The sequence below is a fragment of the Rana temporaria genome, chromosome 1, assembly GCF_905171775.1.
Source record: "Rana temporaria chromosome 1, aRanTem1.1, whole genome shotgun sequence".
Taxonomy (NCBI): domain Eukaryota; kingdom Metazoa; phylum Chordata; class Amphibia; order Anura; family Ranidae; genus Rana; species Rana temporaria.
The window spans coordinates 354,958,333-354,984,189 of NC_053489.1; the positions used below are offsets into that span (position 1 = coordinate 354,958,333).

The 25,857-nt window shown below is 42.5% G+C and overlaps 1 protein-coding gene across 1 annotated transcript in view; it reads left to right on the forward strand.

The window, feature by feature from the left end:
* Window positions 1-22,762, forward strand: part of USE1 (unconventional SNARE in the ER 1) — a 197,012-nt gene extending 174,250 nt beyond the window's left edge. The window contains exons 7-8 of the mRNA XM_040321253.1: window positions 21,933-22,095; window positions 22,408-22,762. Of these exons, the coding sequence (XP_040177187.1) occupies window positions 21,933-22,095; window positions 22,408-22,590 (346 nt within the window). The 3' untranslated portion in view covers window positions 22,591-22,762. The remainder of the gene's footprint in view (window positions 1-21,932; window positions 22,096-22,407) is intronic.
* The last annotated feature ends 3,095 nt before the right edge of the window (window positions 22,763-25,857 follow it).

The window sequence follows — 25,857 nt, forward strand, 5'->3', positions numbered from 1 at the left end:
GAATATTTATTATGAAAACCCACCATTACTTTTATTTTTTATTTTTTTTACCCTCTTCTAATACTCACACTCGATCACACTCGATCCCTCCATTCTCCATCTTTTTAACCATATATCACAATAAAGAGGTCAGTTTATCCTTCACATTATTATATAGTTTCCCTGCGCTTCTCTTACTCCTTATTGGTCCATTAGTCTCTTCCCCTCATCTGAATTTTTAAATAGGTTCCAGCTCTTCCACGTTTCTTCATATTGTTTTTTCTTACCCTTAGCTGAGAGGACTAAGTCTTCCATGCCTTCTATATCTCCAACTCTATTTATCCAATCTAAAACTGTTGGCGGCCTAGTATCTCTCCAGTGTAAGGGAATCCCTGCTTTAGCTGCATTCACCATATGGCAAAGTACTGAATTCCTATACGTCTGAGCTGGGAACTGGGAGAGGTGAAGCAGAAAGAATGCAGGATCATTGGGTATTTTTAAGTCTGAAAATGTCTGTAAAATTCTCAAAATCGTCCAATAGGATCTTATTTTTTTTACATAACCAAAATATATGGATCAATCTCCCGCTTTGTTCTCCACATCTCCAACATCTGTCCGAGTTTTCGGTACAACATTTTTTAAGTCTTACTGGGGTGTAATACCACTGCATCAGGACTTTATAGTTTAATTCTTGGGTTCCTGTACAGATTGAGGAGTTTAGAGTCAGGTAGATAATCTGTTTACGTTGTAGTGGAGTAAAAGTCCTGTCTAGGTCCTTCTCCCATGTATTAAAACCTGGTATCTCGGATCGTCCAAAGGTTTGTTTAATAAACCATACATTTTAGAAATCCCTCGGGATAGTGGTTCTGAATCATTAAGGTAAGACTCAAAGGTTGTTAACTGACGATGAAAATTACTTCCAGGTCCTAACGATCTCATAAAGTGGCTTTTTTGCAAAGCCTGCCAAATATTAACTTCAAAGGGGCCTCCTACTTGTGTTAATGTTTTAATAGATGGCCAATTTTCTGATTTAATAAAGTGTGAGGCCTGATAAACTCCCTTCTCTTTAAGTGACTGGAAGGTCCCACTTTCAACGCCTGGGCTGAAACTTGGATTCCCCAAAATAGGAAACGGAGGTTATTGCATTGAAGGAAAATTCCAGTTTCGGCATATACGTGCAGTAATTTTTAAGATTTGTGCCAATTATAGGGTGGTTTTTAAGAAAGGCCGGTAATGCTGTGTAACACCATGGTGCCCTACATAAGGGGACTGTACTCAGCTGCTGTTCTATATCGACCCATCTCTTAAATCTAATATGTCTGCTGCAATCCACTTATCTGGATAAATGTACTGCGTGGTAATACTTAAATATATCAGGGACCGCTATTCCACCAAAATTCTTAGGCATAATCAGCAAATCTCGTTGGATCCTAGGGTGTTTCCCTGCCCAAATAAAATTCATAAATAAACTACGTATCTGGCCCAGGAAAATCGCCGGGATCCTAATTGGTAAGGCCTGAAGTAAATACATAATTTTCGGAAGAGCGGACATTTTAATTATGTTAATACGACCAAACCACGAATGAAGACCCTGTCGCCATTTATCGACGAGGGCTCGTAATGAGTTATAAATTGGTGGAAAATTCATTTTAAAGAATATTTGTGCCCAAATATTTAAGATCCTTTAGATCTGAAAAAGTTTTCTTTACAAACTGGTCCTGATGTGTATTTGGCGCATAGAGTGTAGCTATTGTTACCTTAATATTTCCAATACTTCCTTTAAGGAAGAGGAATCTTCCATTGGGGTCTACCCGTTTATCCACTAGGGACCATGGCACTCGGTTAGATATTAATATTGAGACTCCCTTAGATTTAGCCTGTTGATTTGGCGCATGGTACATGCAAGGAAAAAATCTATTTTGAAGGAGTGGAAGTCCACCTGCTTTAAAATGTGTCTCCTGCACATAGGCCACATCTGTCCTAGAGCGCCTCAGATAATTCAACAACATTTTCCTTTTTTCTGGGACATTAAGGCCTTTAACATTCAGAGAGGTAATCTTCACTTCTCAAAAAAAAAAAAAAAAAAAAAAAAAAAAAAGGGGGTGAAGCCCCCCACCCAGCCCTACCTATACCCACCCTCCTGATCCCTTCTAATTCCTCCCTCCCCTCTAGGCCCAAAAGGGCGCGCACCCAATACTGAGCCACTTGACTGTGGCTTCAGTGGGTATAACCTAATTGGGGGTTTGGCACAAGATGGCCGAGGAGCTCAGACCTGGGCTCTCCCCTACCCCAGGTCTAAATTTACTACTTTATCCTCCGAGGTCAATCTCCCATAGCAAATATGTCTACTTTAAATTTAATCCAATCACATCTTTTTATTATGTTTCTACTCGAATACTCAGAACCAGCCATTTTAACTTTAAAAGAAAAGATTCCCTGGCAGAACATATATTTCCCAGGCCAAATATCTCCTACAGCCACCATTAATAAACAAGCAGAGGCCACCCGGTCCATAAATTAAATTTTTAGACCAATCTTGTCGCCCAATCTTACATTTATATATGACCACCAAAGTAAGGACGAGGGACATAAATATGCAGTAAAATACATCTATACGAAAATATATTTTCCTAAATTAACATCATCACATCACTTGTAAACAAACACATTCCATTAGTCATACAGATTATGCCCTAAATTTCTCCCAAAATTCCCCCCCCCCCCCCCCCCCCCTCCAAAAAAAAAAAAGAAATTCCCCCCTCTCGCAGATTTCCCCCTGTAAAAAAGTGCTCTATCTATACGTGTTACCTTAAAAAGTGACTACGACCTTATACTATAAGGAAAGTAAAAATAAAAGTAAAAAAAAAAAAAAGGTAAATAAGCGAGTGACTATACTTTATGTACATTGACTAAATTGACCCCTTCTTGCGGTGTCCCGTGAGTTAATATATATATATGTAAATGGGGGGGGGGTGGTGGAACAAAACCCACCATTATTTTAAAAGCAGAAGTTTTGTAGATCAACCACCTGGTAACTGTTGAGAAAAGATATATTGACTACATTGTGCTTAATGTACTCTGCTAAAAACAATTTGGTGGTGGTATCACCCAAATGTGCTGTAGCGCTTGATCTTTGAGTTTGCTCCAGAATTTCAGCTGGGTATTCACTTTTAAAAAATCTGCTCTCCAGCCTTCTCCGCACCTGGAATACTTGGCTCTGATCCTGGATACATCCCAAGGAAAGGTCTTTTTTTTTTTTAGATAAGAAAATTCTCTCTTAGAGCTCACACTTGAGAATTTAGGTCAGAGAGACCTCCCATAATGAGAGTCTCCATGAGAGTCATAGGCCTCATGGAAGCCTCCTCTCAAGCTGTACCATCTACCCATTTCATTTAAAGCGGAGCTCCACCCTAAAGTGGAACTCCCGCTGATCGGAACCCTCCCCCCTCCGGTGTCACATTTGACACCTTTCAGGGGGGAGGGGGGTGCAGATACCTGTCTAAAGAACCTAAAGACAGGTATTTGCACCCACTTCCGGCCACACAGTCTCGAGCAGACTGCGGGCATGATGTCACTTCCCGTCGCCCCCCCCCCCCCCGTTGTGTTCTGGGAACACTCGGCTCCCAGTACACAGCGGGAGCCAATCGGCAGGCATAGCGCGACTCGCGCATGCGCCGTAGGGAACCGGGCAGTGAAGCCGGAGCGCTTCACTTCCTGGTTCCCTCACCGAGGATGGCGGGGGGGGCGATCGCTCGTCCTCTGCTGCGGACGGCGCTGGCCTCTAGGACAGGTAGGTGTCCTAATATTAAAAGTCAGCAGCTGCAGTATTTGTAGCTGCTAGCTTTTAATATATATTTTTTTCAGCTGACATCCTCTTTAAGACTTTTCCAGCACATCTAGGCAGCCTGGAGCAAGCATACTCCTTATTTTAACCTACCTTTGCTCCTATGCAGCAAAGCAAGTAATCCCTCCACTTGGTGGATCTCCAATCCAGCCTTAAAGGAGTTGTAAAGGAAAAAAATAATTTGCCTAAAATTAATGTCTGCAGAATAGTGTAATGATTCTGTTAAAAAACTAGTAAATGCCTATTAAATTCCTTCATCTATATCACCTCCGGCATTCTAGTTTCTGTTCTCTCATTCACTTCCTGGTTTGCATCGTTCGTTCATGTAAGAACTAAATTTCCCAGTATGAATTGCGGCACGCCCAGTAATTCACACCTCCTTGAGGTCTCTAACACGTAGAGAGCGCCCTGCCGCACAGATGTAGTTCCCAGGAGGGGGTGAGCACATTACTGACCACCGCAGTAAACCCTCCCGTCACGTGGTCAATAAAATCAGACAAGCAGGAAGTGAACAGAACAGAGAAGAAATAGAGCAACTTCTGAGCAAAAACGAACAATGAGGAAGTGAAAAGAGGAATGTCTGCAGGTAAAGGATGCTTTATTATGAAAAAAAAATGTCCGTTACAACCCCTTTTAAAGGCCAAGTTCATCTTTTTTTTAAAAAATGAATAAATGCACATATTTTTGCAGGTAAAAAAATGTCTATTTTTTTTTTGGAGCCTGCTGAGCATTGCACCCATGATCAGCAGATCATGGATGTGATGTCAGACTCTTGCAGAACCTCAGTTTAGCGGTCTGCCTGTACCTCCCATATGGACAGACAGTTACTGGAGAGCAAAAAGATCAATGAACTATGAGAGCGCTCATCAGCACCCTTGCAGTTTGAGAACTAAAAGCCGTCTGCTGCAGTGGAAGATGGTAGTTATAGTTCATTCATTCACAGATCACTGTCAATGAATGATGCAGCCATGTGAGTGGAGCTGTGCACTTTTTAAATTGTGACAGTGGGTCTAAGGAGAATATCCTGCACCTGCTATCACAGTGTGGAATCAGAGGGGTGCAGGCAGATGCCATGTCACACCCTAAATATGGATGCAACGTTCCCAAAAGGTGAGCTTATCCTTTAACATTAGGGAACTCTTTCCTTATCACTGGAAAGTGGCCAATACATCATCAGAAGAGAGAGCATGATTCTTATATTCAGAATCCAAAAGACATGCCAGCACAGCATTTTTATTCTCTTCATGCTTCTCAAAGCGTTTGGTGAGGCTGTCCCTCATGACCTGCCTGAATGTTTTAATGCCACTTGTGTTGGGTCCTTCATTCTCTTGAAGCATCTTCAGCACTCTCACACATGGGATGACAGATGAGTCGTAATGACTCACCTCTAGTGTCACTTCCTCTGGGGAGGAGGGTCTCAATGACATTGGCTACAATGTCCCACTGATCAGCAGGAGGACAACTATATCCTCCATGTTCGCCTGCATAGATGCTCAGAGCTCGCTTCTGTTTCAGCATTCTTTTTGCATGTGAAGTGTTGAATTCCAATGTGTTTAAACAGCCTGAATTAGGCTGTTTTTGGGTAGGCCAGTGTCTGCTTGAATACACTGCAGTCGCTACTTGGCAAGGACTGAATGGTGGAAATGGCCTGCACAGCTCTTCAGCATGCCAATTATATCTATCAAAGCTCTCTGACTTGACAGACCCTCATTTACCACAAGTTGCAGGGTGTGTGCCATGCAACTGGGGTCGAACACTTCAGCAAGCCTCATTCCTTTAACCATGTTTGCACCGCTGTCCCAAAGCACAAGAATCACTCGGTCTTTGTTTATTACCTAGTCTTGAAACATGCCTAGAAACATTTCTTTAATGTACTCCCCAGTGTGGAATCCATGCATCACCTTTGTATTCAACACCAATTGCCTTTTGGCCATACGCTTAAGGCATCGGGGGGTTCTGTCATGCTTTAGGCATACGTGTCTAGCAATAAAAAAAACTTCAAATGGTAAGTCTTAATCTCATACAAATGCTCCTGAAAAATCTTACGCACAGGTTGGAGGGTCTTGCCTATGTAAAAGGAATTACAGGAGCATGTAATGACATAAATGACCCCCATAGTGTCACAACTAGCCCTCTGTCTACAACTCAGGACCGTGGCTGTGGAAAGTTGGAGAGTGTCACCCTCAATGATATAAGGGCAGATTTCACAGCTGCCACAACATGTCATGCCCACACATCTTCTGTGAGAGTGGGGTTTCCTCCTGTACACCAATTGAGGTTCACTGGAGATAAATTTGTTGACTGAAGAATATTCCCTCAGAAAATTCCAATGTGCTGAACAAATTTGTTTAACACTATTGACCTGAGTCTACTGTAAGCTGAGTCTAAAAGGACCTGACTCTATTGCTTGTTCCTCTCTGCGTTTGAAGAGTAAAGTGTCTGTTTGCCGTCAGATGGTGCTAGGGTCTAGTGCTCTTCATTAGGGAATGTGACGATACGCGTCGGGATTGGAGCACTAGACCCTAGTACCATCTGACGGCAGGCAGTCGAGCTCGGCGCTCGTAGTTGTCACTGATCGTATATTTGATGCAAATGTGAGTTTTTAAACTTTTTTCTACCAATAAATGTGTTCAAGTTTTTATGGGATTACGCAATGTGCCTTTCATTTTTTCCTTTCATCATACTGCCACTCTTTGAGTGCCATCCGCTATACACTGTGAGATAAGGAGAGACCTGAGAGGAACATACGGAGGTATGCGAGCTCGGCGCTCGTGGGGATATGCCCACTATTTATTGTTCCATACGAGTGTGCTTATTATCTGCTTGGACTTTTGGTTAACAGAGTTACACTATATATTCCTCTGTCATCTTTTCACATGGTACCATCCGAGACTGATTCCCCTGGCCGCACATAGGCTTATCGCAGTGTCTGTTGTGTTATACATGAGGTGATAAAGGCTGTCAGTGTAACAGCTTTAAGGTAAGCTGCTAGACATCACTGGAGGTGTGTGCACTTTGGAGTTTTTACCCCTCTAAAACTTGTGCTGGGTTCCTAGAATCACCACTCAGAGAATCTCCTTTCATCTGCTGGGCTTTTAGTCTAGTTGCTGTGAGAGTCACGATATATACCCCCCTGGTTGGGTACTCTAGTTGCACACTCAGGCTGATCGTATCATTGGATGTGTATTCGTTGAGAATTATCAGGCTTTTAAAATAACACCCGTGAGGTAAGCTGCTAAGAAGTCACGAGGTGTTCTTTGCACACTGAAGCTCTCCATTCCTCAACACTTATAGTCACATTATCTATTCCTCCCCCCCCCCCGCACCTTTGTCACACAGCGCAGACAACATCACTTTTTTCATTTGACACTTTTTTCTCCGTTTAGGATAGATCACCAGGTGTCTACAGCAGGGTCGTCCCCCCCCCCTTTTATTTCAACACTTTATTGCTTTATTTGTTTTTTATTTTTATTTTTATGTCCATTCAGATCTTCTGACAGCGTGGGAGTACCTCTTGTTTCACATTTCTTATAGCCTCTAGAGTGTAATCTCTCCCTCAAAACACAAGCCTCCTGTTCAAAGTCCCTTTCCTCCGTGCAATTGCGATGAGTTCTGAGATTCACTGCAGTAGATTTCCTGAAATGCCTAGTTCTCACATGTCCATCCTCATCCAGGGAGATTGTGAGATCAAGGAAGGTCACACTGTGTTCACTGGAGTCGCCTGTAAACATAAGATTATATGGATTGTCACTCAAAGACGTCATAAATGGCTTGAGCTCAATGTCGGTGCCCTGCCATAAGATGACGTCATGGATGTACCTGTACTAGGGTAATATCCTAGACAGGCACACTTACAATGCCCCCCCCCTCCATCAAAAAACCAACTCTCCCAGGTAAATATTAGCATAGGCCGGGCACACTTGGTGCCCATGGCCGTGCCCTGCGCCTGGAAGAAACACTTTCTGCCAAATCTAAATTTATTGTTTCTCAAGAGAGAGTCCAATAGTTCCACAATAAGTTCATTGTGTTTTCTTTTGTCCAAAGGTCTACTGTCCAGAACTGTTTATGATCTGTAAACCCTTGTCATGTGTGATTGAGGAATACAGAGCCTCTATATCCAAGGTGACCAAGAGAGTATCCCTGGGTAGCGTCATGTAGCAGTATAAGTAAGAGAAGTGTCTTTTAGATAAGAAAACTGGCACCAGACAAAGGGTTGCAGAATCTTGTCTATATATTCCCGAATTCTCTCAGTGAGGGAACCAACCCCCAAAATAGTAGGACGGCCGCGGTGGGTGCATAGAACACAGGGGTCCTAGGGAACTCTACTTTTGAGGTATTCAACTGTCTTTGTCAATGAGAGCGTTGCTGAATGTGCAGTTAAGTGTGGACAGTAACCTGTCTTGCCTGATTGATGCTGGGAACGGCGGTGTACCACTGTCTGAGTATCCGAAAACACATCTTTTGGTACACAGCTCAATCCATCAGGACAATGTTCCCCCCTTGTCCGCAACCTTCATAATCGGGTCCTCATTGGCGTGTAGACCCTGAAATGCAGATCTCTCCTCCTGTGTGAGGTTATTCTGTTGGAAGTGTTCCTATCTTAGTTTTCTTAGTCACTGGTAACTGTTCTCACAAAGCAGGCTGCACCAGAGACTGTGGACAAGTCCTAGAGCGATTGTATAGGCCTACATCCCTCAGTTTCATAACCTTAACCGAACCAGCCAAGGCACTGCATTGTCTGTTTTGCCACATGTTTCCAAAGCCAGACTCATCATGAGTTCAGCTGGATCTTCCTTAGTATCCTCATCTACGTCCACATGTCCCTCCACCCAGAGATCAGTAAGATCTCTTCGAGTACAATATTCGTGTCTGGTTAGGTTAGACCAATCCCCTAAGGACCCCAACGGAGCTGCCAAGCTTTTTGCCATAATGTAAAACCTTAAAAATATATATTTTTTTCGCAAAAAGGTAAATGTCTTTGATTATGTCAAATAGCCCTGCATAGTCAGCCAGAAAGTTAGGACTCTAACCAGAAGCTTGGTCTGGAGTTGGGTCAATACATGCGTTGATAGGTTATTAACCCCTAGCACATCTTGTCGATCACCTGGTGTCACATATCTGTTCATTCCAAACTTTCATGTGTAGTGAGCATATGCCGTGGGAGGATGGGGTGTGGAGTAGGGAGTTGTGTACATCCACCACAACGGTCGACTGCGGGAGACAACCGCCGGCGTCCCCTCCTGACCAGAACTATCAACTTGCATGCATGCTCTGGATATCAAATCAGTGGGAGGGAGGTTACAGGACATTGTTTTGCATTCAATTCTTTGGTGTTTCATGCCAAGTACATACTGTGACTGTACCTTTCAATTCCATATACCTCCTCTAGACCACTGTTGACCCAGTGAGCCGTCCCTTCCCCTTTCATATCTCAGAAATTCCCCCCTTCTGGATACATCAAGGAATTAACAACAACTATCACTATATGCCAGCTTGATATTGTACTCTTTCACATTCATCGCTATATATATATATATATATATATATATATATATATATTAGGGCTGTGGAAATTAACTATTAATTCATCGATTAATCTTAAAAATTTTTGATCGATCAAAATTCTTTGGATTGGTACTCCCATCTCCGCCGGTTTCCGGGAGTTCCGTTGGAGATCCGGTGACGTCATGGTCACCGGCGGGGCTTGCCGTGTCCATCTTAAGGGCTCCTTTGCTGTGCCTTCATATCTGCATGCCGGCGGGACCTTACTATCTGCCACACGCAAGGGCTGTTACACTTCCCTCTATCACTTCCCTCTATCAACCTGGGATTCTACAACCATCCACTGGGAGTTGTGATAGTTCCCTTCACGGGACTTCTACAGGCCATTTTTCCAGTGGTTGGTAGCTGCACTGGGAATCAGCCTGCAAGGAGATCAGCTAAAAGTAGTTGGATCTGTATGTGCGTTATAATTAATCGAAATTAGTCGATAAAAAAAAAAAAGATTAATCGAACACAAAAATTTTGATCAGTAACAGCCCTTTATATATATATATATATATATATATATATATATATATATATATATATATATATATATATATATATAGGGCTGCGGAAAGTAACGATTAATTCCCTGATTAATCGTTAATTTCTTTGATCAATCATAATAATTTTGATCGGGGCGATCCGCCGATTGAGCTCCGAGGTCTTGCCCATAGGAAAGGACCGCGGCCATCTCGGTACACCCGGTGGCGGCCTAGTAGCGGCACAAGCAGGGAGATGTGGACATTACGGTATGGGGGGAAGATGTGGACATTGCAGTATAGGGGGGAGATGTGGATATTACAGTATGGGGGGAGAGTTTAATAAAAAAAAAAATGTAAAAACTGTGTGTTATAACCTAGACCTTTTCCGCAATGTTGTTGATTATAGGTTCCCCTACAGGGGACAACTAGGTTGATTAAACGTTGATAGTATTATACTTGTTATGGATTCAAGCTGCCCAGATTCTCTCGCTGTGAGGTTACTTGAACAGGAACTTTACGTAACGACCTAGCTATCCTATATACCTGAAATTTGTGTGATGTCTATTGGAATGACTTTTCTATAGAGTACAGATAGATTCCGTGGTATTCCAATATCTTGACATTGGACATTGCTCGGTCTCCAGCATTAGCTATAATATGTAGCGGGGCCGCAATTCCAGACCTAACCCTTGAGTTGGGTCCATATTTGTTTCATATTTAGCATAAGCATTCATTTGTTGCATTGTTGTACTGCTTCCATGCTTGGATGCTTGTTTTCTTGTTAACCAGTAGAATTTCACCATTTTTATTTTACTTTGTATTATTTATTTATTTATTTCCTTATCTTACGACTTAATACGTGCAGAGCACGCAAGGATTGTTCGCTGCTCTATTTGACGTATCTTAAGCACTTTACGTAAATGATTAATAAAAACCATTGAAACAGAAAAACTGTGCGTTATAATTAAGCGAAACTAGTCGATTAATCGATTAAAATTTTTGTGTTTGATTAATTGATTTTTTTTAATCAGTAACAGCCCTAAAATATAATAAATTACTGTCACTGTATAGGGGCAAGAATGGTGGACATGGAGTTTTTTTTTATCATAGTATGATTGACACGCTGTGAATGATTCAGTTTTTATTGCTGGCTATTCCATTTATGTTTTTTTGATATAATAGATTTTGACTTTTTATACTTCCTCTTTTCCTTATCCCCTTTATGTCATTGGAGTCGGTTGAGCCCAAACAGGGTTTTTATTATAAGTTTTTGATGATATGATACCGAGAGCTCCCACTCCAATGCTTTTCCCCCTCTCTCCCCCTTTTTGCAGTTTCAATCGTTTATTTATTCACAGCTGGAATTAAAAGGGATTTGCACCTTGAGAGATCCTTATTTTTAGTTCTCAATATCCTAAAGCCAGCTAACGCATTTCAAGAGACATGCCCCTTCTTCAGAACAAGGCTGGTATGTTCATCTTCTCCATTTCCTTATATCAAAATAGCTATTCATGCTCCCTATCAGGAAGGAGGGGTTATAGAACACACGTGTCATGGTGTGTACTTGCACATATTGGCTCCCTCCCCCCTCCGGTGTCACATTTGACACCTTTCAGGGGGGAGGGGGGTGCAGATACCTGTCTAAAGAACCTAAAGACAGGTATTTGCACCCACTTCCGGCCACACAGTCTCGAGCAGACTGCGGGCATGATGTCACTTCCCGTCGCCCCCCCCCCCCCGTTGTGTTCTGGGAACACTCGGCTCCCAGTACACAGCGGGAGCCAATCGGCAGGCATAGCGCGACTCGCGCATGCGCCGTAGGGAACCGGGCAGTGAAGCCGGAGCGCTTCACTTCCTGGTTCCCTCACCGAGGATGGCGGGGGGGCGATCGCTCGTCCTCTGCTGCGGACGGCGCTGGCCTCTAGGACAGGTAGGTGTCCTAATATTAAAAGTCAGCAGCTGCAGTATTTGTAGCTGCTAGCTTTTAATATATATTTTTTTCAGCTGACATCCTCTTTAAGACTTTTCCAGCACATCTAGGCAGCCTGGAGCAAGCATACTCCTTATTTTAACCTACCTTTGCTCCTATGCAGCAAAGCAAGTAATCCCTCCACTTGGTGGATCTCCAATCCAGCCTTAAAGGAGTTGTAAAGGAAAAAAATAATTTGCCTAAAATTAATGTCTGCAGAATAGTGTAATGATTCTGTTAAAAAACTAGTAAATGCCTATTAAATTCCTTCATCTATATCACCTCCGGCATTCTAGTTTCTGTTCTCTCATTCACTTCCTGGTTTGCATCGTTCGTTCATGTAAGAACTACATTTCCCAGTATGAATTGCGGCACGCCCAGTAATTCACACCTCCTTGAGGTCTCTAACACGTAGAGAGCGCCCTGCCGCACAGATGTAGTTCCCAGGAGGGGGTGAGCACATTACTGACCACCGCAGTAAACCCTCCCGTCACGTGGTCAATAAAATCAGACAAGCAGGAAGTGAACAGAACAGAGAAGAAATAGAGCAACTTCTGAGCAAAAACGAACAATGAGGAAGTGAAAAGAGGAATGTCTGCAGGTAAAGGATGCTTTATTATGAAAAAAAAATGTCCGTTACAACCCCTTTTAAAGGCCAAGTTCATCTTTTTTTAAAAAAATGAATAAATGCACATATTTTTGCAGGTAAAAAAATGTCTATTTTTTTTTTGGAGCCTGCTGAGCATTGCACCCATGATCAGCAGATCATGGATGTGATGTCAGACTCTTGCAGAACCTCAGTTTAGCGGTCTGCCTGTACCTCCCATATGGACAGACAGTTACTGGAGAGCAAAAAGATCAATGAACTATGAGAGCGCTCATCAGCACCCTTGCAGTTTGAGAACTAAAAGCCGTCTGCTGCAGTGGAAGATGGTAGTTATAGTTCATTCATTCACAGATCACTGTCAATGAATGATGCAGCCATGTGAGTGGAGCTGTGCACTTTTTAAATTGTGACAGTGGGTCTAAGGAGAATATCCTGCACCTGCTATCACAGTGTGGAATCAGAGGGGTGCAGGCAGATGCCATGTCACACCCTAAATATGGATGCAACGTTCCCAAAAGGTGAGCTTATCCTTTAACATTAGGGAACTCTTTCCTTATCACTGGAAAGTGGCCAATACATCATCAGAAGAGAGAGCATGATTCTTATATTCAGAATCCAAAAGACATGCCAGCACAGCATTTTTATTCTCTTCATGCTTCTCAAAGCGTTTGGTGAGGCTGTCCCTCATGACCTGCCTGAATGTTTTAATGCCACTTGTGTTGGGTCCTTCATTCTCTTGAAGCATCTTCAGCACTCTCACACATGGGATGACAGATGAGTCGTAATGACTCACCTCTAGTGTCACTTCCTCTGGGGAGGAGGGTCTCAATGACATTGGCTACAATGTCCCACTGATCAGCAGGAGGACAACTATATCCTCCATGTTCGCCTGAATAGATGCTCAGAGCTCGCTTCTGTTTCAGCATTCTTTTTGCATGTGAAGTGTTGAATTCCAATGTGTTTAAACAGCCTGAATTAGGCTGTTTTTGGGTAGGCCAGTGTCTGCTTGAATACACTGCAGTCGCTACTTGGCAAGGACTGAATGGTGGAAATGGCCTGCACAGCTCTTCAGCATGCCAATTATATCTATCAAAGCTCTCTGACTTGACAGACCCTCATTTACCACAAGTTGCAGGGTGTGTGCCATGCAACTGGGGTCGAACACTTCAGCAAGCCTCATTCCTTTAACCATGTTTGCACCGCTGTCCCAAAGCACAAGAATCACTCGGTCTTTGTTTATTACCTAGTCTTGAAACATGCCTAGAAACATTTCTTTAATGTACTCCCCAGTGTGGAATCCATGCATCACCTTTGTATTCAACACCAATTGCCTTTTGGCCATACGCTTAAGGCATCGGGGGGTTCTGTCATGCTTTAGGCATACGTGTCTAGCAATAAAAAAAACTTCAAATGGTAAGTCTTAATCTCATACAAATGCTCCTGAAAAATCTTACGCACAGGTTGGAGGGTCTTGCCTATGTAAAAGGAATTACAGGAGCATGTAATGACATAAATGACCCCCATAGTGTCACAACTAGCCCTCTGTCTACAACTCAGGACCGTGGCTGTGGAAAGTTGGAGAGTGTCACCCTCAATGATATAAGGGCAGATTTCACAGCTGCCACAACATGTCATGCCCACACATCTTCTGTGAGAGTGGGGTTTCCTCCTGTACACCAATTGAGGTTCACTGGAGATAAATTTGTTGACTGAAGAATATTCCCTCAGAAAATTCCAATGTGCTGAACAAATTTGTTTAACACTATTGACCTGAGTCTACTGTAAGCTGAGTCTAAAAGGACCTGACTCTATTGCTTGTTCCTCTCTGCGTTTGAAGAGTAAAGTGTCTGTTTGCCGTCAGATGGTGCTAGGGTCTAGTGCTCTTCATTAGGGAATGTGACGATACGCGTCGGGATTGGAGCACTAGACCCTAGTACCATCTGACGGCAGGCAGTCGAGCTCGGCGCTCGTAGTTGTCACTGATCGTATATTTGATGCAAATGTGAGTTTTTAAACTTTTTTCTACCAATAAATGTGTTCAAGTTTTTATGGGATTACGCAATGTGCCTTTCATTTTTTCCTTTCATCATACTGCCACTCTTTGAGTGCCATCCGCTATACACTGTGAGATAAGGAGAGACCTGAGAGGAACATACGGAGGTATGCGAGCTCGGCGCTCGTGGGGATATGCCCACTATTTATTGTTCCATACGAGTGTGCTTATTATCTGCTTGGACTTTTGGTTAACAGAGTTACACTATATATTCCTCTGTCATCTTTTCACATGGTACCATCCGAGACTGATTCCCCTGGCCGCACATAGGCTTATCGCAGTGTCTGTTGTGTTATACATGAGGTGATAAAGGCTGTCAGTGTAACAGCTTTAAGGTAAGCTGCTAGACATCACTGGAGGTGTGTGCACTTTGGAGTTTTTACCCCTCTAAAACTTGTGCTGGGTTCCTAGAATCACCACTCAGAGAATCTCCTTTCATCTGCTGGGCTTTTAGTCTAGTTGCTGTGAGAGTCACGATATATACCCCCCTGGTTGGGTACTCTAGTTGCACACTCAGGCTGATCGTATCATTGGATGTGTATTCGTTGAGAATTATCAGGCTTTTAAAATAACACCCGTGAGGTAAGCTGCTAAGAAGTCACGAGGTGTTCTTTGCACACTGAAGCTCTCCATTCCTCAACACTTATAGTCACATTATCTATTCCCCCCCCCCCGCACCTTTGTCACACAGCGCAGACAACATCACTTTTTTCATTTGACACTTTTTTCTCCGTTTAGGATAGATCACCAGGTGTCTACAGCAGTGTCGTCCCCCCCCCTTTTATTTCAACACTTTATTGCTTTATTTGTTTTTTATTTTTATTTTTATGTCCATTCAGATCTTCTGACAGCGTGGGAGTACCTCTTGTTTCACATTTCTTATAGCCTCTAGAGTGTAATCTCTCCCTCAAAACACAAGCCTCCTGTTCAAAGTCCCTTTCCTCCGTGCAATTGCGATGAGTTCTGAGATTCACTGCAGTAGATTTCCTGAAATGCCTAGTTCTCACATGTCCATCCTCATCCAGGGAGATTGTGAGATCAAGGAAGGTCACACTGTGTTCACTGGAGTCGCCTGTAAACATAAGATTATATGGATTGTCACTCAAAGACGTCATAAATGGCTTGAGCTCAATGTCGGTGCCCTGCCATAAGATGACGTCATGGATGTACCTGTACTAGGGTAATATCCTAGACAGGCACACTTACAATGCCCCCCCCCTCCATCAAAAAACCAACTCTCCCAGGTAAATATTAGCATAGGCCGGGCACACTTGGTGCCCATGGCCGTGCCCTGCGCCTGGAAGAAACACTTTCTGCCAAATCTAAATTTATTGTTTCTCAAGAGAGAGTCCAATAGTTCCACAATAAGTTCATTGTGTTTTCTTTTGTCCAAAGGTCTACTGTCCAGAACTGTTTATGATCTGTAAACCCTTGTCATGTGTGATTGAGGAATACAGAGCCTCTATATCCAAGGTGACCAAGAGAGTATCCCTGGGTAGCGTCATGTAGCAGTATAAGTAAGAGAAGTGTCTTTTAGATAAGAAAACTGGCACCAGACAAAGGGTTGCAGAATCTTGTCTATATATTCCCGAATTCTCTCAGTGAGGGAACCAACCCCCAAAATAGTAGGACGGCCGCGGTGGGTGCATAGAACACAGGGGTCCTAGGGAACTCTACTTTTGAGGTATTCAACTGTCTTTGTCAATGAGAGCGTTGCTGAATGTGCAGTTAAGTGTGGACAGTAACCTGTCTTGCCTGATTGATGCTGGGAACGGCGGTGTACCACTGTCTGAGTATCCGAAAACACATCTTTTGGTACACAGCTCAATCCATCAGGACAATGTTCCCCCCTTGTCCGCAACCTTCATAATCGGGTCCTCATTGGCGTGTAGACCCTGAAATGCAGATCTCTCCTCCTGTGTGAGGTTATTCTGTTGGAAGTGTTCCTATCTTAGTTTTCTTAGTCACTGGTAACTGTTCTCACAAAGCAGGCTGCACCAGAGACTGGACAAGTCCTAGAGCGATTGTATAGGCCTACATCCCTCAGTTTCATAACCTTAACCGAACCAGCCAAGGCACTGCATTGTCTGTTTTGCCACATGTTTCCAAAGCCAGACTCATCATGAGTTCAGCTGGATCTTCCTTAGTATCCTCATCTACGTCCACATGTCCCTCCACCCAGAGATCAGTAAGATCTCTTCGAGTACAATATTCGTGTCTGGTTAGGTTAGACCAATCCCCTAAGGACCCCAACGGAGCTGCCAAGCTTTTTGCCATAATGTAAAACCTTAAAAATATATATTTTTTTCGCAAAAAGGTAAATGTCTTTGATTATGTCAAATAGCCCTGCATAGTCAGCCAGAAAGTTAGGACTCTAACCAGAAGCTTGGTCTGGAGTTGGGTCAATACATGCGTTGATAGGTTATTAACCCCTAGCACATCTTGTCGATCACCTGGTGTCACATATCTGTTCATTCCAAACTTTCATGTGTAGTGAGCATATGCCGTGGGAGGATGGGGTGTGGAGTAGGGAGTTGTGTACATCCACCACAACGGTCGACTGCGGGAGACAACCGCCGGCGTCCCCTCCTGACCAGAACTATCAACTTGCATGCATGCTCTGGATATCAAATCAGTGGGAGGGAGGTTACAGGACATTGTTTTGCATTCAATTCTTTGGTGTTTCATGCCAAGTACATACTGTGACTGTACCTTTCAATTCCATATACCTCCTCTAGACCACTGTTGACCCAGTGAGCCGTCCCTTCCCCTTTCATATCTCAGAAATTCCCCCCTTCTGGATACATCAAGGAATTAACAACAACTATCACTATATGCCAGCTTGATATTGTACTCTTTCACATTCATCGCTATATATATATATATATATATATATATATATATATATTAGGGCTGTGGAAATTAACTATTAATTCATCGATTAATCTTAAAAATTTTTGATCGATCAAAATTCTTTGGATTGGTACTCCCATCTCCGCCGGTTTCCGGGAGTTCCGTTGGAGATCCGGTGACGTCATGGTCACCGGCGGGGCTTGCCGTGTCCATCTTAAGGGCTCCTTTGCTGTGCCTTCATATCTGCATGCCGGCGGGACCTTACTATCTGCCACACGCAAGGGCTGTTACACTTCCCTCTATCACTTCCCTCTATCAACCTGGGATTCTACAACCATCCACTGGGAGTTGTGATGGTTCCCTTCACGGGACTTCTACAGGCCATTTTTCCAGTGGTTGGTAGCTGCACTGGGAATCAGCCTGCAAGGAGATCAGCTAAAAGTAGTTGGATCTGTATGTGCGTTATAATTAATCGAAATTAGTCGATAAAAAAAAAAAAGATTAATCGAACACAAAAATTTTGATCAGTAACAGCCCTTTATATATATATATATATATATATATATATATATATATATATATATATATATATATATATATATATATATATATATATATATATATATATATATATAGGGCTGCGGAAAGTAACGATTAATTCCCTGATTAATCGTTAATTTCTTTGATCAATCATAATAATTTTGATCGGGGCGATCCGCCGATTGAGCTCCGAGGTCTTGCCCATAGGAAAGGACCGCGGCCATCTCGGTACACCCGGTGGCGGCCTAGTAGCGGCACAAGCAGGGAGATGTGGACATTACGGTATGGGGGGAAGATGTGGACATTGCAGTATAGGGGGGAGATGTGGATATTACAGTATGGGGGGAGAGTTTAATAAAAAAAAAATGTAAAAACTGTGTGTTATAACCTAGACCTTTTCCGCAATGTTGTTGATTATAGGTTCCCCTACAGGGGACAACTAGGTTGATTAAACGTTGATAGTATTATACTTGTTATGGATTCAAGCTGCCCAGATTCTCTCGCTGTGAGGTTACTTGAACAGGAACTTTACGTAACGACCTAGCTATCCTATATACCTGAAATTTGTGTGATGTCTATTGGAATGACTTTTCTATAGAGTACAGATAGATTCCGTGGTATTCCAATATCTTGACATTGGACATTGCTCGGTCTCCAGCATTAGCTATAATATGTAGCGGGGCCGCAATTCCAGACCTAACCCTTGAGTTGGGTCCATATTTGTTTCATATTTAGCATAAGCATTCATTTGTTGCATTGTTGTACTGCTTCCATGCTTGGATGCTTGTTTTCTTGTTAACCAGTAGAATTTCACCATTTTTATTTTACTTTGTATTATTTATTTATTTATTTCCTTATCTTACGACTTAATACGTGCAGAGCACGCAAGGATTGTTCGCTGCTCTATTTGACGTATCTTAAGCACTTTACGTAAATGATTAATAAAAACCATTGAAACAGAAAAACTGTGCGTTATAATTAAGCGAAACTAGTCGATTAATCGATTAAAATTTTTGTGTTTGATTAATTGATTTTTTTTAATCAGTAACAGCCCTAAAATATAATAAATTACTGTCACTGTATAGGGGCAAGAATGGTGGACATGGAGTTTTTTTTTATCATAGTATGATTGACACGCTGTGAATGATTCAGTTTTTATTGCTGGCTATTCCATTTATGTTTTTTTTGATATAATAGATTTTGACTTTTTATACTTCCTCTTTTCCTTATCCCCTTTATGTCATTGGAGTCGGTTGAGCCCAAACAGGGTTTTTATTATAAGTTTTTGATGATATGATACCGAGAGCTCCCACTCCAATGCTTTTCCCCCTCTCTCCCCCTTTTTGCAGTTTCAATCGTTTATTTATTCACAGCTGGAATTAAAAGGGATTTGCACCTTGAGAGATCCTTATTTTTAGTTCTCAATATCCTAAAGCCAGCTAACGCATTTCAAGAGACATGCCCCTTCTTCAGAACAAGGCTGGTATGTTCATCTTCTCCATTTCCTTATATCAAAATAGCTATTCATGCTCCCTATCAGGAAGGAGGGGTTATAGAACACACGTGTCATGGTGTGTACTTGCACATATTGGCTTTGTTTCAATATGGGCAAAACCTAATACAGTCCTGATCAAAAGTTTAAGACCAGTTGAAAAATGGCAAAAAATCATATTTTACATTGTTGGATCTTAACAAGGTTCCAAGTAGAGCTTCAACATGCAACAAGAAGAAATGAGAGTGAGACAAAACATTTTTTGAGCATTCAATTTAATGAAAACAACAAATAAACTGAAACAGGCTGTTTTTCAGCTGATCAAAAGTTTAGGACCACACCTCCAAAAAAAAACCTAACCCCCCCCAAAACAGAAATCCAACTTCCAAACATGAACTCAGTAATAAGTAGCTCCGCCATTATTGTTGATCACTTAAAAAATTGGTTTCTGCATGCTTGATGCAAGCGTTTCCATGAGGTGAGTGGGAACATTTCTCCAAGTTGTGAAGACAGCCACACGAAGGCCATCTACTGTCTGGAACTGGTGTCCATTTTTGTAAACTTCCCTTGCCATCCATCCCCAAAGGTTCTCAATTGGATTTAGATCAGGGGAACACACAGGATGGGCCAAAAGAGTGATGTTATTCTCCTGGAAGAAGTCCCTTGCCCTGCGGGCATTGTGTACTGTAGCGTTGTCCTGTTGAAAAACCCAGTCGTTACCACACAGATGAGGGCTCTCAGTCATGAGGAATGCTCTCTGCAACATCTGGACATAGCCAGCGGCCGTTTGACGCCCCTGCACTTCCTAAAGCTCTATTGTTCCACTGAAGGAAAAAGCACCCCAGACCATTATGGCGCCCCCTCCACTGTGGCGCGTAGAAAACATCTCAGGTGGGATCTGCTTGTCATGCCAGTAACGTTGGAAACCATCAGGACCATCAAGGTTACACTTTTTCTCATCGGAGAATAAAACTTTCTTCCACCTTTGAATGTCCCATGTTTGGTGCTCTCTTGCAAAGTCCAAACAAGCAGTTCTGTGACGTTCAAGGAGACCAGGTTTTTGAAGACGTTTTTTGTTTTTGAGGCCCTTAAGTCTCAGATGCCGTCTGATGGTTATGGGGCTGCAGTCAGCACCAGTAAGGGCCTTAATTTGGGTCGAGGATCGTCCAGTGTCTTGACAGACAGCCAATTGGATCCTCCGGCTCAGTGCTGGTGAATTTTTTTTTGGGTCTTCCACTTGACTTTTTTGTTCCATAACCCTCAGGATCATTTAAGAAATTCAAAATGACTGTCTTACTGCGTCCTCCCAGCTCAGCAGCGATGGCGGGCTGTGAGAGACCCTGCTTATGCAGTTCAGCAACCCGACTACGTTCAAAAAGGGAATTTTTTTGCCATTGCCATCACAACGTGAGACTACCTGACAGAAAATGACAAAAAATCCACATCTTTGCACAGATTTGGCCTTTTAAAGGCATGTGGTCCTAAACTTTTGATCAGCTGAAAAACAGCCTGTTTCAGTTTATTCGTTATTTTCAATTAATTGAATGCTCAAAAAATGTTTTGTCTCGCTCTCATTTCTTCTTGTTGCATGTTGAAGCTCTACTTGGAACCTTGTTAAGATCCAACAATGTAAAATATTTTTTTTTGCCATTTTTCAAGTGGTCTTAAACTTTTGATCAGGACTGTATATGCCAAAGACCATCCTTTCTTCCTAAGGTGATATCAGTCTTCCACCTCAATGAGGACATATTCCTACCATCCTTAGGCATTGCTCAAAAGCAATAAAAGGAAATATCTCTGCAGTGCTTGGACATTATCAGAGCCTTTAGTGTATTCTTCAAAGCACAGCTTTGATCAGGAATACAGTTTCCTTATTTTTTTTTTAGATTCCACAGGACCTCACAAAGGACACCCTGCTTTCAGGTCCATCATTGCTCAATTTAATAAGAAATCTGACCACTAGTGCTTACGTTCTTGAGGACAAATCGCCCACATTCCACCATATCAGTAGGGGTTGTGATTTTTGGCAACAGGCCTCAGTAGCTTAGCTAAAACCTGATCCTCTGTTCATACCTTTTCAAATTTCAAACAGGTGAACGTTTAGTCTTCTGCAGATGCAGCTTTCGGACACACGATTCTTGCAGTGACACGCTGAAGTTGGGTCCTTTTTGCCCTTATTGTTAGGCCTGTTGGCACAGTTCTGTTTGCCTAGTTGTCCAACCTTCTTATTTATCTATTAATACTTTAGGAATTTAGAATTTTTTGTAAATTCCATATCTTGGGAGCACAGTATAGTTACTCTGCGTTGGTTGTTTCAAAACTTAAGACTCGCATAGTGAGGTAGGGTTATCGGGGAAGCATCAAGGAGTCATGTCCTCGAAAGCTTTGCTAGTATCCAATCACCTGAATGTACAAGCCTAGAACTTGGGGTCTATGAATACATGTCCTGTACTGTATTTCAGGTTTCAGAATTTACAGGTGTGGGGAAAAAATCCTTTTTTATTTTTTTTTCTAGCAAGTACTAGAAATATAAAATGTTGTAATTAATAACTAATTTATCTTTCAGGGGCTCCATTTCCAATGACAAGCAGTCAGAAGCAGAGCTTGATGCAGTGTTACAGCATCATCACAACATGCAAGAAAAGTTAGCAGAAGAGATGCTGCGCCTGACCCAGAATCTTAAAAGCAACACATTAGCAGCACAAAATGTCATTAAACAGGACAACCAGGTACAGTGGGGACATAACCATTGCAGTAAATGTCATTTTTGGAATTTTCTACTACTTGACTGTACAGTTATTTCACTTAATTCACCATGTACCGGGACATTGTTTGTTCTACACTACTGTGGTTTATTATAGTTCCACATTTACTGTGTTGTTACTCATGTTTTATTTTTATGCTTGAAAAAAAATTGTATTCCTCTTTGCTAAATGCATAACCCCTTCATTGGGGGAGCTAGTCAGTTTTTTTTTATTGTCTGAAGCTGCTTCCCACAGCAACTGACTCAAATCAGTGACTTTTTGCTTCACTTCTTTCAGACACTCTCTCAGTCTCTGAAGTTAGCGGACCAGAACTTTGAAAAACTAAAGACTGAATCAGACCGCCTCGAGCAACACGCCAAGAAGTCTGTCAACTGGATCCTATGGATCATGCTAATCTTTGTCTGCTTCACCTTTATCAGTATGATCCTCTTCATCAGAATATTCCCCCGTCTCCGATAAGCAATATCGTCATACTTCAACCATGTTCACTCTCTAATAAAAAATCAATAGACTGGATATGTACACCAGATATAAGCCCTCAAAGAGCTGTTGATGGTTATAAGCTTCAGCTTGTTACTGAAGCATATTAGGCCTCATTGTTTCATGGCTACAAAATAAATGGTTTAATTTATTTTTGGGAAATTTGCTTCATGAATACAATGAACGTTTTTTACTTTACTGTATGTCATATCTGTCATCATGTCATATGTCATTTGTTTTAGGGGAAAGCAAAATTTAAAAAACCACCACCTAGTAGGAAGTGTCCTTCTTGCAAGAACCCCCTTAGGGATTCCTGGCAGAAAGCAATGTGCAGAAGCTGTATCAGGGATCTTGTTGAAGAAAAAAAAAACATCTCAACAACACAAAGAATTGTTTTCTTCAGTGCAGGAACTTAAAAGTTCCTTGTGTTAAGTTAAAACTTTGCTGGTGCACAAACCAGTGGTTCAAACTGAATCTCAGCAATCGCCACCAAGCCCTAGAGCTTCCACCTCTAGATCAGAGAGGGCGGATTCGGGGGATGAAGGGACAAGTACTCTTCGCTCAGTCATGGGTTCAGAGGAAGAGGAAGAAGATAGTAGAAGTTCTAGATATAAAGTCTCTCTAGACAAAGTGGACGATCTACTTTCTGCAATTTATACTACTCTTGAAATTCAGGAGGAAAAAATTCAACTGTCTCTGCATGACAAAATGTATCAGGGTTTAGATGAATCCAAATTTAAAGTATTTCCAGTCCACAAGGTGGTGTCAGATACTATCAAAAAGGAGTGGAAAGACCCTGAAAGGGGTCCTTTCTTTTCTAAAAATTTAAAGAAGAGATTCCCCTTCAATGAGGAAGATGCAGAAGTTTGAAACAAAAAACCTTGTGTTGACGCAGCTTTTTCCCAAGTTTCTCGCCGCACAGATCTAGCGTTTGAGGATATGGGAGTGCTAAAGGACGCCATGGATAAAAGAGCAGATTCTCTGCTCAAAAAAGCATGGGACTCTACTTCACTCAGTCTGAAGCCAGCTATGGCCTCTACAGTTGTAGCAAGAAACTTAGAGTGCTGGGTGGAGAAACTTATGAGCCATATACAAGCAGGCACGTCAAGGAAGGACTGATTAGAATCTTTTCCTTTTGATCTTGAAATCAATTAGGTATATGGCTGACGCATCAGCGGAGTCAATCAAAATGGCAGCTAGGTCTTCCGCTTTGGTAAACTCAGCCAGACGGGCAGTCTGGCTTAAAATCTGGACAGGGGACACAGCTTCTAAAATCAAACTTTGTGGACTTCCCTTTTCGGGTGATTTATTGTTTGGGCCAGATTTAGAAAAAGTCCTGGACAGAACAGCTGACAAAAAGAAGGCCTTCCCGGCCAAAAAGAAACCACCCATTAAGAAAAATTTTCGTCCTTTTCAACAGACCTATAAAAAAGAGGAACATAAAAAACGGTGGTTCCCCCAAAGGGGTAGAGGAAGGGGTGGAATTCTCTTTAAGTCCTCTCAGGACCAGTCCTCAAAGGATAAATGACAATCTAACCCCTGTGGGGGGAAGATTGTCCGCTTTCTTCCCTCAGTGGAGTCTGTGGGTCAAAAGTCCCTTTGTAAGAAACATTATTGCACAGGGGTACAACTTGGAATACGCAGACTGTCCACCTTCCAGATTTTGTCAGAGCCCTACCAAGGGATCAGGAGAAAGCTTCCGCAATGATGACCCTGTTAAAGGATTTGATATAACAGGAAGTTATTGTCCAAGTCCCAAAACACCAGGAGGGAAAAGGGTTCTACTCCCACATATTTCTAGTAAAAAAGCCTTCGGGGAAATTTCGTTTGATCCTAAACCTAAAAGTTCTGAACAAGGTAATAAGGTACAAACATTTTCGCATGGACACTATCCATACGATAACAAGACTGCTAACACCAGGGTGCTTCATGGCATCTCTAGACTTAAGAGACGCTTACCTCCACATACCAATAGCTCAGGCTTCCCAGAGATTTCTTCGGTTGGCAGTCAACCTAGGTACTTCAATTTGGCACCTACAATTCAGGGCCCTACCGTTCGGTCTTTCGTCCTCCCCCCAGGATATTTACGAAAGTGATGGCGGAAGCCTTGGAGCCTCTGAAACTGAGGGGGGTCTCGGTTGTTCCTTGGACGATCTCCTGTTTTTCGCAGATTCAAGAGAGCAGTTGGTGACAAATCTCCAGATCTCACAATCGCATCTCAAGAGCCTCGGCTGGTTATTGAATCTGGAGAAGTCAAACCTAGACCCCTCACAGGAGACGAGGTTCCTTGGTTACAACATCAACTCAGTCCTTCAGAGAGTATTTCTCCCTCGGGAAAAAATAGAAAAAAATCAATTCCTCAATATGCCAGATCCAGACAAATCTAGCAGTGTCAGTAAGGACAGCAATGGCAGTTCTAGGCCAGCTTACAGCTTCAATTCCTGCTGTACAATGGGCAAGGCTGCACTCCAGGCCTCTACAGAGAAACATCTTACAAGTCTGGTCTCATCAGGAGTCCCTGGAAAAACTTTTCAAGCCAGCATCAAACGTAAAAAGGTCCCTTTGGTGGTGGAGAGATCAAGCCAATCTATCAAAGGGTCTCTCATGGGTCCTTCCTTTGGACAAGCGTCTGACGACAGACGCAAGTTCTTGGTGATGGGGGGCTCACCTGGACGGACAGACGGCACACAGGTCTTGGTCCAAGGGGGAAGCAAGGAGGTCATCAAATTGGCGAGAACTAAAGGCCATTTTGATGGGACTCCTGGCTTTCCATCAGCTACTAAAGGGTCATCATGTACAAGTATTATCAGACAATACAACAGCAGTGGCCTATGTGACCAAACAAGGCGGGACCAGGAGCCAAGGTCTGATGGAACTTGCTAACCAGCTATTATCTTGGGCGGAAATAAATGTAACTTCTCTGTCGGCAGTTCACCTAAAAGGGACTCGAAACTTACTAGCAGACCTACTGAGCAGAAGGAAAGTTGTAGAAGCGGAATGGAGCCTAAATCAAGAAGTGTTCAATATGATCACAATAAAGTGGGGTCTTCCTCAGGTGGACCTCTTTGCCAGTCAACAGAATACCAAGGTCCAAGAATTATTTTCCCTACACAGAGGGGCTCAAGCGTTAGGCATAGATGCTCTAGCCCATTCTTGGGATTACCATCTGTGCTATGCGTTTCCCCCCTTTCCTCTAATTCCGCTGGTATTAAGGAAATTCAGGGAAGAGAAGACCAGCTTGATTCT